We start from the raw sequence: 14,921 nt of genomic DNA, 5'->3' as shown, positions 1-14,921 counted from the left end.
AGCAGTCTGGTCTCTGATTCCCTTTCCTTGTGTCCTGCTCAGTCTGCTTCTTTCCTCATCTCCTCTCACTCCACTACTGTGTACACTGTTCTTGCCATCGGCATTCCTAGTTGCTGAATATGATAGCAATTTAATTTTTTAACCTAGAAGTAATGAAAGTTCTTCATTAAAAGGATTCATTTCTTTTGTTCTGATTATAAAATCAGTGCACTTTTCTTCCTTCATTGAACAGGTATTGATGTTCTATGATGTAGATATTCTTTGTGGTAGAGCAGTGACTAATAGACAGGACCTGCCCTCATGGAAATTACATTTTAATGGGAAAAAAAAGGAAATAAACTCTCATCACGTATAAATAAGTGAATAAGATAACTTCAGATTATAACAAATGGAGCAAATTCTATAGGAGAGTGGGAGCAAGAGAGAGTGTGGGGTGGCTTTCTCCAGACTCCCAAGGGCCAGCAGGTCAGGAGGCACTCTGTGCATGTAATCATAAACAGAAGCTCACTGTGCAAAGTGGAGGCTCTAAGGCAGAGCTATTAGTTAGTGTAAGGTGTAGAACAAGCTTGGCATGAGGGTGTTGGTTTGCACCCTTGGGAGTTGCCTGGGTGAAATCTACAAGTGGCTCCCATTCTTGGAGGGTGAGGAGAAACTGAAGAGAGAGGGAGGCTGTCCCAGATTGGTAGGTGGCAGATTTAATAAACAAAGGAACTTATATATGAGGCTTGTCTTGGGTGGCCACAAGCAGAGTAGATCTCTGTACCCACCCACCAGACTCTTAAAAGGATACAAAGGGTCCTTAATGGGGTTCAGTCACATATACCATTCCAGATGACCTCAACAGCACCTTGCGCTCTCAAGAGTTTGTCCTTGAAACAGCTCCCACTGTATAAATGGTGGACAGAATGTATATTCCAAAGATAGGGGAGGGATTGAGGGGCCTTCGGTTGTCTGAATCCAGCTCATAGGTGAATGATGAGTCACATCCTCTCAGTGACCTCTCCCCACAGAGGGACAGAGCGAAGGCTAGTGTGGCTGCACTGTAGGGAAGGAAGGAAACAGGAATGTGAAGTGAGGTCATAGAGGCCAAGGTGGGGCAGGTGAGGGCAAATGAAGTTGAGTTTTCTTTTCAGTAAGAAATTTAGATTTTACTTTTGTTTTAATAAGTAAGTAAATTCTGGGATTTAAAGCAAGGAGTAGGGTGCAGTAATAAAATCTGATTTAAATTTTGTAACATCATTCTGGTCCCTGTGAGGAGAAAATTGTGTTATCAATTGCAGCATTCCACCTCAGGGTAAATTCCTATACTAGGTTGTGGTGTTAAAGCCCCTGCCAACACTGTGTTGTTATAAATATTAGATCCATGTAGAGGAGACTCCTAAAGAGACCTTTATATATATTGTCTTGTGTGGCTTTTATTTCCACAGAAGTGTCTTATGCCTAAGAGCTTTGCTCGAGTGGTTGGATTCTAGATGCCCCCATCACTCCCCTTTTCCTCCCGTCTTCTCCTGTTTAGCTCAGCTAAACTTACTTTCTGTTTTTATGGGGAAATGATTGATCTAGTAGCATCATTGTTTTTCAGTCCTTATTTACAGTTAAATGCATGTTTCACATCGGTGGGGAGGCACAGGGTTTCACAATCATTCAGAAGACTGAATCTCAGAGGATATAACTGAAATACATCACACAAAAGAAAGGAGTGGGAGAAAGTCTGAAGGTTTAATGGTCAGTCTTCTACGTTGGTGACTTTTCAACATCCTTCCCTGCCAAGGTTACCATTGCTCAGTTATCCTGTTTGCCTTGTGCTCCTTGCAAGCTGTGGCTGCTTGAGGAGCAATTTCAAGGTTTTGTCCTCTGTTATTTATCCTTCAGTTTCAGATTTTGTTGTTAAAGAAGTCATTTACATTTTGTCATTTTTACAAACGAATGGGACAATTCTGATAGTGCGCTTGGCCCTTGACTGTGGTAGACATATTTAAATGGGGTCTCTTGGTTACACACTGAATATTGAGTGAATGCCCCCTCCTCTGTGCTCTCATAGAGGGTCAGGAAGAAATGGACCATTCAGCTTTTCTCCTTTTTGATAATGTGCCTTTGTTGAAAGCCGTCCTTCACTCCATTACACTTCAGTTTGCTCAAACTCTATTGTTATTTAAAAATCAATTGGAATAAAACACACTCCAGATTGGATTCCTCCCTTTTTCTTCCTTTCTGGTCTCCCCCTACCCTACCACTTTCTCAAATTCTTCTTTTTGTTTGTCCTTTCCTAACTTTAATCCTAAAGAAATGAAACATACTTGTTTCCTCCTCCCGTTGACAACCACACAGTATATTTGGCTCTAAGGTTCCACTAAACTTCAGCAAAGAATCATTTTCCAGTTACTAAAACTGACCCTTGGGTCAGACCCGAGGTATTCACAAATGTATGGAGCACAGTCCCTCTTCAGGAATCTTAGATGACAGTGAGGGTTGGAGATAAGTAAATGAAAATTATAGTAGTGTGGCAAGTGGCTGGTGTGCCTAAAGAAGGGCGCTCAACCTGGTCCTAAACAAATCTGGAGGGACTTCTGGCCTGCATCTTGAACAGTGAATAGAAGCTAGCATTAATGAGAGTGGATTGGGGGATGGAGTGAATGGCTGATACGTTTCAAGTGACGTGGAAGTGAGATTAAGCCGGATGACATTGAGGAAGTGTAGTGAATTTAAAACACAGACTGTGAGTATGTATGGAGAGGGAGATGGGGAGGAGAGGCAGATAATAAGATTAGAGATAATTAAAAAAATGTTTAACTTTGGTTCAGGTGTTTCTTTTTTTATATCTTGCTGAAGTTAAGGGTCTTTCCTTCTGTAGGAAAGGGGGAACTTGTGAAGGTGTTAATTGTATAAAGGATGTCTCATGATCACAGTTACATATTTGGCTACACTGTATCCTATTCAGTCAACAGTATTAGGCACTTTTTGAATACTCAATACTACAAATGTAATCATAAAAAAGGGCAGACCCAGACTTGTCGTTAGTTCCAGAGGCTGACAGTACTGACTGTAAGAAGTCCAGCTAAGAGGCTGTGGCCCATGAGAGATTTTGGTGGTCTGAATTGAAGTATCTCAGAAGGGATGAAAGCAAGTGTGTATGTTTAAGAGATATTCAGGAAATAGTGCTAAAGAAGATAGTAATTGATTGGAGGGGATGGGAGAGGGGTCTCTACACATTTCCACTTGAACTGTATTCCCCTTCCTTTCTTAGTTTGACAGCCTGGTGACTTTGTGGGTGTTTCCATTTGCAGATGTCTAGTTATCAGTATGACCAGCTGTCAGTTCTGTCATCCCATTTGGTGGGTGCACAGTGATATGGAAAATACAATGGGTCATTGACCTTGTAGCAGAGGCCATTTGCTATGGAAAAGCTATTATCAAGAATTATGTTAAGCAGTTCTTCTTGTCAGATGAGTTTTGCTAAACTATTCATTTTGCTATATGATATGCAGTACAATAAGTTTGCAGGGATCGAATGTAGAGTGGGGAGGCAAGATAGCTAAAAAAAAAAAAAATGTTAGAAAAAGTAGAATCTCAGAACAAAACTAGTACTAAGAGTGCTGAGAGGAAACAAAGGCTACATAATGGATTATGTAAAATGAGTATTTAGTTTTCTGAGAGAGAGTACAAAACCAGATTATTTCCCTCAGAGGATTCCTGAGAACACTAGTATCGTGGGTTACTCTGTGGAGAAAGATTTCTGGAAATGCTGCACACTCAAATATGCCTCTTGTTAGAAGAGGATCTGGTTATGTTTGTTGAAGCTAGAGTTAGACAAATACATTTGCCCCTCCTGCCATGTTGTTCACTAATACTGTATGAACATGCTGTGGAATTGATGCCTCACAGAATACTCTGAGGGAAATGCTGGACTAACCAAGTGATGACTGTAGTAACAGTTAATGTTTATTGAGTGCTAATCATCTTCTGTGCATAGTGTTAAACTCTTTACGTGGACTTAGTCTTTATACTGACACTAGCAGGTGTAGATATTTATTATTATCCTCATTTTAGTGACAACAAAAATACTCTAAGTTATGAAGTAGTTAGTCTAAAGTAATATAGTCAGTAGGCAAGAAACTGGATTTTAAACCAAACAGTCTAATCTAAAAGATCAAACACTTATCCCTTTGTACATTGTCTTGACATGTCATAAGACTGAAGTTCATAGAGGACCTGGTCATTGTTGGTATGACCCAAACTCCATACAATCTTCTTATGAATGGGACTGACCTTTCTCAAGGACCAAAGAAACATCCAATGACTGGAATGTTCTCTAATCTCATAGTCATTGAGCCCTTATGCATGCCAGTCAATAGATCAGTCATTTCACATGCATTATCCTGTATTATAGTAGAGGAAACTGAAGTAGGAGATCCAGAAATCGGTGCAGACTGGACTCAAATCGAAACAGTCAGACTTAGGAATTAGTCATGTTCTTAATCGTGTGACAATGTCTCCTCAAAATCTGAATTGGTGCACACAGCTTCTCCAGGCCAAGGAATTCTTGCATATATCTATACTAAAATATATAATTCATTTTTAATGCACTTACCCGTATGAAAAACTCCTCATCAGAATTATACAAATTATAGCCATCATTGCTATCACTGAGTCAATTTTTAGAGATGGAATTTTGGAAGTAACAGTGTGAGAAGAAAGCTAATTTAGAGAATTCAAGAGGAAGAGGAATCAGACTAGGTCAGAAAGTGACCTCGTGAACCTGCCTTAGAGGTAAGGCAGGAGTCTCGAAGTCAAACAACAACAGAGTCAAATGTGGATCGCATTTCTTCATGCTAGCGTAAGTCTCTGACCACCTTTTGGACTCTATCCCTAATCTGAGAAGGCACTAAGTGATGGGCATATATTTTATATACCTAATAAATAAATACAGATGAATTTTATTTTATATTAGTTTCACTTACCCCTTAGCAAAGTGGTAGTTAATATAAGGAACTTAGAATTATAGTAAAAATTCAAACCCAGAATTGCCTATCATTAAACATGTCCATAGGCAAATTTCCAAATTTGATCTTTGAAAGAGGATGGACATACAAATACACACCATTTGTTGTTAAGAATATAAATATTGTCATGTAAAGTGCTAGAGAAAGTAGGTGCTGTGCTTTTATTATAGGTAACTATTATTATATTGGAACATTTCTTTGTTTTCCCAAGTATTGTGAGTTCAACTTGAAAAGGTTTACTTCGTATTTTTCATTCTGCTTTTCCATTTTTCTCCTACTTCTGATAAAGTACAGAACAGTGAATTCCAACAATATTAAAACATCTGTGTGTTTCTAGTAGTGGCATTGTGAGAAGCAGTTGTACCAGGTGACTTTTTTTTTTTTTAAAGCACATTAGGAATAACAGATTTGAAATGAGTTTATTCTGGACAGGAATTCATTTAACACATTTTATCTAAACTGTTTGCTTTGACCATTTGACTTGGCATTGAAAAAGGAATCTTCTAGAAAAAAAGAGTAAGATAAAGTCACTTATTTAAAGATTATTCAAACAACTGTGCCTTGGATTTTGTGAATAAGTTAAATCTATATTTATATGGAGAAAAATGGTAATGTTTCCCAGTTGATTTAGGCTATTGTTAAGTGAATGAAGACTGACTGAGGTAGGACCTCTCTTATCTCCTGCATCATATCAAGGCACTTTGTTTGGAATACTTTTATTTTTTCTCTTCGGAATTTATACAGTAAACAGCATTTCAAATACAATAAATGCCATTTTCAGATGTTCAGGTGTTATGAAAGCTCTAAATGTAGCACAATTATAAAGGAAAAGCAGTGGTTTCATATACTTAGGGTTTTTATTATTTTTATTTTATTTGCAGGATGAGTAAGAGATACTTACAGAAAGCAACAAAAGGAAAGCTGCTAATAATAATATTTATTGTAACCTTGTGGGGGAAAGTTGTATCCAGTGCAAACCATCATAAAGGTAAGCTCTTCTGCTTTTTTTCCCCCCTTCATCTCTCTGTGGAAAGTGAAAGATCTCCTTTAACACAGACTATCATGTTCTATCTTCACTGGTCTGTTAGTTTTACTAGGTACGGGCTCCCCCCGGTAATTCTCCTTAAGTAAAGATGCAGAGAGTTATCCTTTATATGGCTTTGATGGGGGAAGCGTGATTATTTCCAGGATTACTGCCATTTCTGAAAATAGTGTTCAAAGACTCTGCCTTTCCCTGTCACTTCCATTTTTAAGATATTGATGCTAAAATGTTCGGTTGACATGTAATAAACATGAGTTTCAAATTGCTAACAACCTGGGAATGAAAGTATCTTTAATGATCTGTGTCTTAATAATATGTATCTATGGAAATATCCCCTCTGTGCTTTTTGTGGATCGCATTTCTTCATGCTAGCGTACGTCTCTGACCACCTTTTGGACTCTATCCCTAATGTGATATTCAGCAGGCTCAATTCAGAACAGAGTGAGAATATTTGTTTTACACATATGTGTTAAGCCTGACAGTTCAGCCCTTTCTGTTCTCTTTCCTGAGCCAATGACTCTGTATAATGAATAGCCACCTTTTCCAAATGAATTAAAATGGGGGCTATTTCTGAACTGTTCCTACCACAATCAAGTATTCATAGCCTGACTAGTCAATTTAAGATTTTTCTATGAAATATGATTTTACAATTCAATTTTCTGTCCTCTGTAAAGTCTACAGATAAGCAACTTTTAATTTTATTTTTGGGGGAAGAGGGAGTTTAGAGTGCCTTGAATTTTGTAATACTTAAAATAGTTACACATGTGCATTTAATTAGCATTACATGGAACATTAACACCAGGGAGAGGGAAGACGTGGTGTAAGGAAGTGATGGCTCTGAGGTAAAAGCTTTCCCCCTGTGTTTAAAACCAAAAGGAGACATCTTTCAAAGTAAGAGAATTTTATGAAGAGGCCTTTCATATTTCACATTCCTGTTTTCATCCCACAGTGTGTGTGTGTGCATGTGTATACATATAATATTAATTATGTCATAGGTCTATTCTAGAATTTTCCTTTCTTTAATACAAGCATACTGATCCACAAATCCTCTTTGATAATTGTTATTCATGGAAAAATTAAAAAATGTCAAGGAGGACATTTTTCCCCATGCCTCTAAATAGACCAAATCTAAGGACACAGTACTGTTAAATACTCACCTTTTAGTGAGACTTGGAAACTACTTGGGCTTAACAAGAGAAGACATACCATCCCTTCTGTGATGGGTGGCCACTCCAGTGCCCTTTCCCAGCCTATAAAAGAACTGAGAGAAGTGGAGAGATTTATGGAACAGTAGGAATCACTCTGGTGAAGCAAGAGTTAATGGTAAAGATGCTTTCTCTGCTCCAAAGCCAAGTGATACAATTCATGCAAAATGCCCCTTTTGTTTTAAACTATTTTACATTTAAAATAATAAGTATAATCTCACAAAGCAAACTGAGGGTTGCTGGGGGGAGGGGGGTTGGGAGAAGGGGGTGGGATTATGGACATTGGGGAGGGTATGTGCTTTGGTGAGTGCTGTGAAGTGTGTAAACCTGGTGATTCACAGACCTGTACCCCTGGGGATAAAAATATATGTTTATAAAAAATAAAAAATTAAAAAAAATAATAAGTATTATGCATATGTAAGTCATGTCCCTAAAATGAACAAGTAGTGCCTACTCACCACCCCGTTTAGAAATGCAACAGTTTTAATACTCTGGAAACTGGCCATGTCGGGCATTCTGATTTCATTCCTTTGTCTCTTTCCCCAGACAATCACTACACTTAAATTTTGTGATTATAATCCTTTGGCATTTATTTCTAATTTCACCATGTATTTATATATCCCCGAGTGGCATATTCCTTAATTATGACTGTTACTGAATTTTCATAATAGTATCATACTGTATTTTTCTGTAATTTCCTACTTTGCCCAACAGGCACTTGTGGCATTCATTAGGGTTGATGGCATATAGCTATAGTTAATTTATTTTTACTGTTATTCCACATTTTATTGTATGAAGTCACCACAATTAATATTTTTATATTTTTGTACATGAACACTTGGTATTCCATGTTCCTGCCCTTATGAACAATGCTTCTATAAATATTCTTGCACTTTTCCCCTGGTGCACATCTACAAGAGTTTCTTGAGAACACATTCAGAGGAGCAAAATTGCTGGGACTTGGGGCGTGCATATCTTTAGTCTTGCCAGATAAGGCCAAATGGTTTTCCAAAGTGGTAGTACTAATAGAGTCTTCCAAGGTATTTTTTTTTTTTGACTTTTAATTTTTTATTTTTTATAAACATATATTTTTATCCCCAGGGGTACAAGTCTGTGAATCACCAGGTTTACACACTTCACAGCACTCACCAAAGCACATACCCTCCCCAATGTCCATAATCCCACCCCCTTCTCCCAAACCCCCTCCCCCCAGCAACCCTCAGTTTGTTTTTGTGAGGTTAGGAGTCACTTATGGTTTGTCTCCCTCCCAATCCCATCTTGTTTCATTTATTCTAGGTATTTTTTTTTTTTTTTTTTTTACCATATTTGTAATCTTGCTGTATGTGTAGATCTCTCTCCTTTCTGGGTGAATAGTACTCAGTGCGTCTTATCTCTTCTTGATTAGTCTCACCAGAATTGGTCAAGATTTCTAAGAATCAGCTTTTGCCTTTGTTGATCCTCTTTCTTGTGTCTCTTCTTGTATGTCATTACTTTTTGCTCTTATCTTTATAATTTCATCACTTGTGTGTATTTTTATTTATATAACAACACAAACTAGTGTATGCCAGGTATTTGTGGGGAAGTGAAACTTGCTTGGATTTCTCCATGCTACAAAAAGCCGTAGCCTCCTGAAACTTTTCATACCTCTAGTTATTTGTGTAGTTAGTTTCTTTGATTGAAAAGGACAGTAAAACTCCTCTTAACTCCTTAAATGAGCCAAATGTTACAGCTTTGATTAGGACCCTAGGTTAAGGTCTCAAGTGCCTGAAAGATTGGGGCACTACCTCGCTAGGTGTGAAACTCTGATCTTAGAGACACCTGGGGTTTATTTTGTCCTTAGAAAGATGTATTTACATTCGAAAGATTAGAGTGAGAATCTAGGATACTTTCCAATCTATCTCAAAGCAGCAAAAGATATTTTTTTCCCTTTCAGATTGAGAGCAGATGACTGTCTCTCCTGTATTAAAGTGGAAAAAAACCCCATTCTACTCTATTACTCACCTGTAGAGTTTTTAGCTACTTAGGTAGGACATATGACCTGGCCTTCCTTATGAGGAAGGCATAGGTCAAAGCAGGCCAATGAACTTATTTATTATGAGATAATCATAAGAAATCTTTGATTCAGAGTACCTTGTATAAGCATTCAAGATAAAAATAATAAAGATGAATATTAAAAACTCAACAGCACTATTCTCAGAGCTTTACAGATATCCGTTCATTTAATCTTCACAACAATCTCTGAAGTATGTACTATCATTAAACCTACTTTATGGATCCGGAACTATGGCAAGGAAAGGTTAAATAATTTGCCCTTGATTGGCTAGTTAGTAACCAGAAGGCAGGATTCAAATTTAGTCAGCCTGGCTCCATACAACCGTGATATTTAGCTAGTAGTGAATTTCTTTTTACGCTATTTGTGGTTTAGTTGACTTCCTGAATCTATAGATTGGTGTCTTTCATGAACTTTGAAAAAATCTCAGGCATTATCTCATCAAATATTTCTTCTACACTTTTGTCATTACTACCTAGAACTCTGCTTATGTGGATGTCAGCTTTCTCACAGTGTTCTCTGTTTCAACACCTGTATTTTCTACCTTCAAGTCAGCGAATTCTGGGATATTTATTCACATCTTCTACCACCCTAGTTCTGTGTTCTCTTCAGTCTAATCTGCCTTTTCATCCATATATTGAGTTTTCATTTCATTTATTATATGCTATTCACAATTTTTGTTTTTTGGTGAATTGGCTTTTGATACTGATACATTTTTGCTGTCATTTATGTTTGTATTTCCTCTTTTTATACACTTAATATGTATTACATACATTTTGTATATATTATATAGTTCTTTAACTATTATATATAATTACTATATGATATATTTTAATATTATATATTATGTATATTTTGTATATATTATATATGCAACATATAATATAGATAAAATTATATATATACTATATTGTATATATGTGATATATTATGCAAATATCTTAAAACAATTATCATATGTAGTTTATTAAAATTATTACATATTGTATATACATTTTGTATGCATAATACATTTTTTAATATATTATATATATGTTTTATGTTTGCATTGATTCTTTTTAATGAAATTTTTGTATTTTCTTCCTGGTGAGTCTCATTCATGATATGTATTTTAAAGTTTGGTGAGTTAACAAAAAATTGTGAGCTAATAATATTTACTGGAATCGTATTTGTGAGAATTTTTAAGGCCTATGCTTAGGATGCTTTCAGATGATTTGTATACTATCGAATGTCTTAGGTAAGGTTCTTCAAAAGCAGAGCCAAGTCAGGAATTCTTGTTTATGTGATTTATTGAAAAGAGTGCTCTCAGGAGGAGAGTGAGGGCAGCAAGGTAGAACAGGAAATGAAAGTTAAGCACAAGTAGAGTCTGGTCAGACAGACTGGTCGGATCCTATGGTGGGGCTCTGAAGCATGCATTGCTCCATAGAGTTGGCCTCTCTTTGAGGTAAGATAGATAGCCTCTTCTACCCTGTGTTCATTAGTCATTGGCTATTGATCTATTCCCCATGGCAGGGAATAGCCTTCCTGGGAAAGGGGCTCCTCTTTTGCAGAGGGAGAACCTCAAAGGAAGGGAAGAACTATGAACTGTAATCTGTTAACATGAACAGCAAATGGAGGAGAGGTGCATATCTGATGAAAAAAGAATCTTGGTAATGTATCAGCATCCACATTCTGCTACTGCATTTCTCATAGCCCTCAGATCCATTTGCTGCTTAGATAAGTTCACTTCATCCAGGCAAAGCTTATCAAATTGGTCACAGTTGGTTGCAATTTCCAAGGAAATGTACTTGAGAAGGAATGGTGCCCCCCCCCCCAAGTTGATAATGCAGTTGGTACCAAGGCCATTATTGATACTCATATCTGCCCCCTCCCGTAGCCATTTTAGATTTCCCTTTCCTTCAGTCAGCGCTTTTGCTCATCTGGGAGACTTGTTTGATGTTTTACCCATACATCATACCTGAGAGTTCTGAGCCATGGATTATCATGTTCTTAATGCTATGGTTGTACTTAAAAATTTATAGTTATAACTGAGTATGGGGCTGCCAAAAAATGGCCAGTTATCTTCTTAGAATCTACCATACTCTTCTCCACATCAGTATTAACTCCTTTCCTTCTTGCTGGTCTTTGGGCTTGACCATGCAGCAGCTGTAGCTTTATGTTTAGCAGGACTCTTACTGTTTCCCCTGGGAAAGGCATCCCCTTTCTGGAAATCAGTACTCCTAGATTCCTAGAGTATCTTGCTAGTTTTCATAAGAATATTAAGATTGGGTAATTCTTTTTTTTTTTTTTAAAGATTTTATTTATTTATTTGACAGACAGAGATCACAAGTAGGCAGAGAAGCAGGCAGAGAGAGAAGGGGAAGCAGGATTCCTGCTAAGCAGAGAGCCCGATGCGGGGCTTGATCCCAAAAACCCTGAGATCATGACCTGAGCTGAAGGCAGAGGCTTTAACCCACTGAGCCACCCAGGCGCCCCTAAGATTGGGTAATTCTGATGGAAAATTTGTTTTACTCAACAATTTTCAAGTACCTGCAATAAGGCCTGAGAATATAGCAGTCCATAAAAGAGGCAAAAACCTTTGTCTTTATGGGGTTTTTGTCCTAGAGGTAGGAAAAAAGACAACAAAAAGAAAAAAAAGTTATTATATAAATGATATGAAAAAAATAAAAGAAGAGGTATAAGAAGAATTCAGGAGGGACTGTAATTTTAAATAAGGCCTTTGGGCAAGACCTAAAGTTTCCAGTGGAGCCAACCACAGAAATATCTAGGGAAAAGATGTTCCAGGCAAACCAGCATAAGTATGAATGCTTTCAAGTAGGAGCATGCCTGGAAACAGAGAGGTATAGCAAGAAGGATGATATTCATAGAGTAGAGTATGTCAGAAAGACAGTGATAGGAGATTAGGTCATTACAGAACAGGTATATGTGGAAGATGAAAGAATGGAATAAATAACTCGAAAATACCAGTGCCATAGCATTGTGCTCTCAAGAGCAACTAAATGGAGAATCGTGTTACTCTGTTTCCTGAACATGATGTAGGAACACTAGAAATCCAGAGCATTTGGATTTGAAAAATGAGATATCTAAAAATCAGAAAATGTCACCAGCTTAATAAAATATTCTTAGCTTTGGGAACTAACAGTCCCTCACACACAGATAAATAAGTTTATTGCTCAAACTGCCACAGAGATTCAATTCGGAATTCTCATGGTTGTATTGGGCTGGGCGTTTTGGGAGGGGGTGGTGATGAACTCGGGCATTGTGACAGCCAGTCAGAAAGCAAAGCAGTATTTCCCCCTTGGAAGCAATTACATTAGGTCTAGCTTCAGATATTAGGGATCAGAGAGGAAACATTTCAGTTTAAGACTCCAAGTTCCTAACAGAAAAATACAGTCATTAATCTTAGAAGGCTAATATGTTTTCTTGCCTTTTCTTCTCTTACCCATCACTTCCAAACTAAATTTAAAGAAACTGAGTCATCCTTGGATATTCGGGTTGGTAAAAGGTCTGTTTTTAGTGTAAAAGAAGTACACATGGGTGAGTTACAGACAAAAAATTAAAATTCATTGCTAAAATTGAGTATATACTATCCACATTGTCATACAAAGTAATTATTCATCTGATTTGGGACTTTTGGTTACAGGGAATTTTTTCAAAGGAAAAAAAATTGAGATGATTTTCCGTTCAAAGCTTGGATGACAGAGCAATCATTTAATTTTGTTTAACCAGAAAAAAAATTTTTTTTACTTGTCTATTGGTTTGATAGTTTATTCAATTATCTAACCAACTACCCAGTAAACAGAATCTATTTTGAGGGTCTGTTAAGCTATAAAGATTGCTAATCTAATTTGAGGGTTGAGTTTTAGATCAAGTTCTGGAGATACGGTACGGCATAGGGAATATAGTCCATGGTATTGTCATAGCGTTATATGATGACAGATGGCAGCTACACTTGTGGTGAGCACGGCACAATATATAAACTTATCAAATCACTGTGTCATACACCTGAAACTAATGTAACATTGTGTTTTAACTATACTTCAGTAAAAATAAAAGTGAACAAAATAGGCATGTCCCATGTGATATGAAGCTTACACATAAACTGACCTTATTCTGAACTTTGAACAACACATTTAATTATTTTATTTAATTTTCAGGGTAATACATGTTTATTTGAGAAATTTTGGCAACAAAGAAAAATATCAAGAATACAAATAGGGACACCCATAATTTTTCCACATAGTAATTGCTAGATGGCATTTGGGTATATTTTCTTCTGGTTTATTTATTTATTTATTTATTTATTTATTAAGATTTTATTTATTTATTTGACAGAGAGAGATCACAAGTAGGCAGAGAGGCAGGCAGAGAGAGAGAGGAGGAAACAGGCTCCCCGCTGAGCAGAGAGCCCGATGCGGGACTCGATCCCAGGACCCTAAGATCATGACCTGAGCCGAAGGCAGCGGCTTAACCCACTGAGCCACCCAGGCGCCCTCTTCTGGTTTAATTTATGAACTTATTAAAATACCTGCGAGCTTGATGTTCATTCATTTATGTATTCACATATTTATTGACATGGACTTAGGGGTGTGAAAGACTAAGCCGCCTTGAACTGGTGATTCTGTTTTAAACCATGCAGGGAGAGGTGTTGTTTTCCTAGAGTTTACCCTGCTATATCCTGAACTTTTTTTTTTTTAATTTTTTATTTTTTATAAACATATATTTTTATCCCCAGGGGTACAGGTCTGTGAATCACCAGGTTTACACACTTCACAACACTCACCAAAGCACATACCCTCCCCAATGTCCATAATCCCACCCCATTCTGAACTTTTTCTTCTCTTTTTTATTTTAAGATATCTCATGCTTAGAGAATAGTGCATAAAACATATATGTACATATGAAAGAATAATTATAAAGCAAACAACTAAACTGGGCAAATACCAAACAGGACAAGAAATAGAATGTCAGCCCCTCACTACCCCTCATGCCTAACCCTGACTACAACCCCTTCTCCCACAGTCATACAGCACTCTTTTCCCAACTTTCTACCCCTAAACAATGGCATATAATTTTATGTGGTTTTTAATTCTGTAAAAATGGAATCCTGTTATAGCTTTTTTTAGTGTGATTTGCTGCTTACCCTGAACATTTTCTCCGGAGATTCATCTATGCTGTGACATAGGACTCTACTATATGAAATGTTGTAATGTGTTTATTTCTTTTACTGTTGACAGACATTTGGGTCTTTCAAGTTGTTGGTTGTTTTTGACAGTGCTGTTGTGGACATTATTGTACATGTATTTTGATTTACATGTATAAAATTCCCCCAGGATATATTTCTCAGATAAGAAATTTATGAGTCACAATCACATATTTAACTTCATTTTTTCCCCACTTTATATAGTTAACAGTAAATGATGTGTATTTACTTATATATCTAAAAACTATTCATAAACACATATCTTTAACTGGGGCATAAGAAAACATAACAATGTACTCTAAATTTCTTTGGTAAATTACTTACTTTTAGTGTTAGATTTCTTTTTAAAAATTTTTAAAAAATACTTTATTTATTTATTTATTTGGAAAAGAGAGAGAGAGTGCGAGGAGGAGGAGTGGCA

The 14,921-nt window shown here is 36.8% G+C and overlaps 1 protein-coding gene across 2 annotated transcripts in view; it reads left to right on the top strand.

Annotated features, from left to right (window-relative positions):
* TAFA2 (TAFA chemokine like family member 2) overlaps positions 1-14,921 on the top strand; it is a 501,881-nt gene that overhangs the window by 316,796 nt on the left and 170,164 nt on the right. For both annotated transcript variants that reach the window (XR_006604254.1, XM_004766579.2), the window contains exon 2: positions 5,882-5,988. Coding sequence is in view for 1 of the 2 variants with exons in the window: in XM_004766579.2 (XP_004766636.1) it covers positions 5,883-5,988 (106 nt within the window). In the remaining variant the exon portion in view is untranslated. The remainder of the gene's footprint in view (positions 1-5,881; positions 5,989-14,921) is intronic.

Source organism: Mustela putorius, unplaced genomic scaffold (assembly GCF_011764305.1).
Source record: "Mustela putorius furo isolate JIRA1106 unplaced genomic scaffold, ASM1176430v1.1 tig00003988_pilon_pilon_pilon, whole genome shotgun sequence".
NCBI lineage: Eukaryota > Metazoa > Chordata > Mammalia > Carnivora > Mustelidae > Mustela > Mustela putorius.
This window is presented reverse-complemented; position numbering and strand designations above follow the sequence as displayed.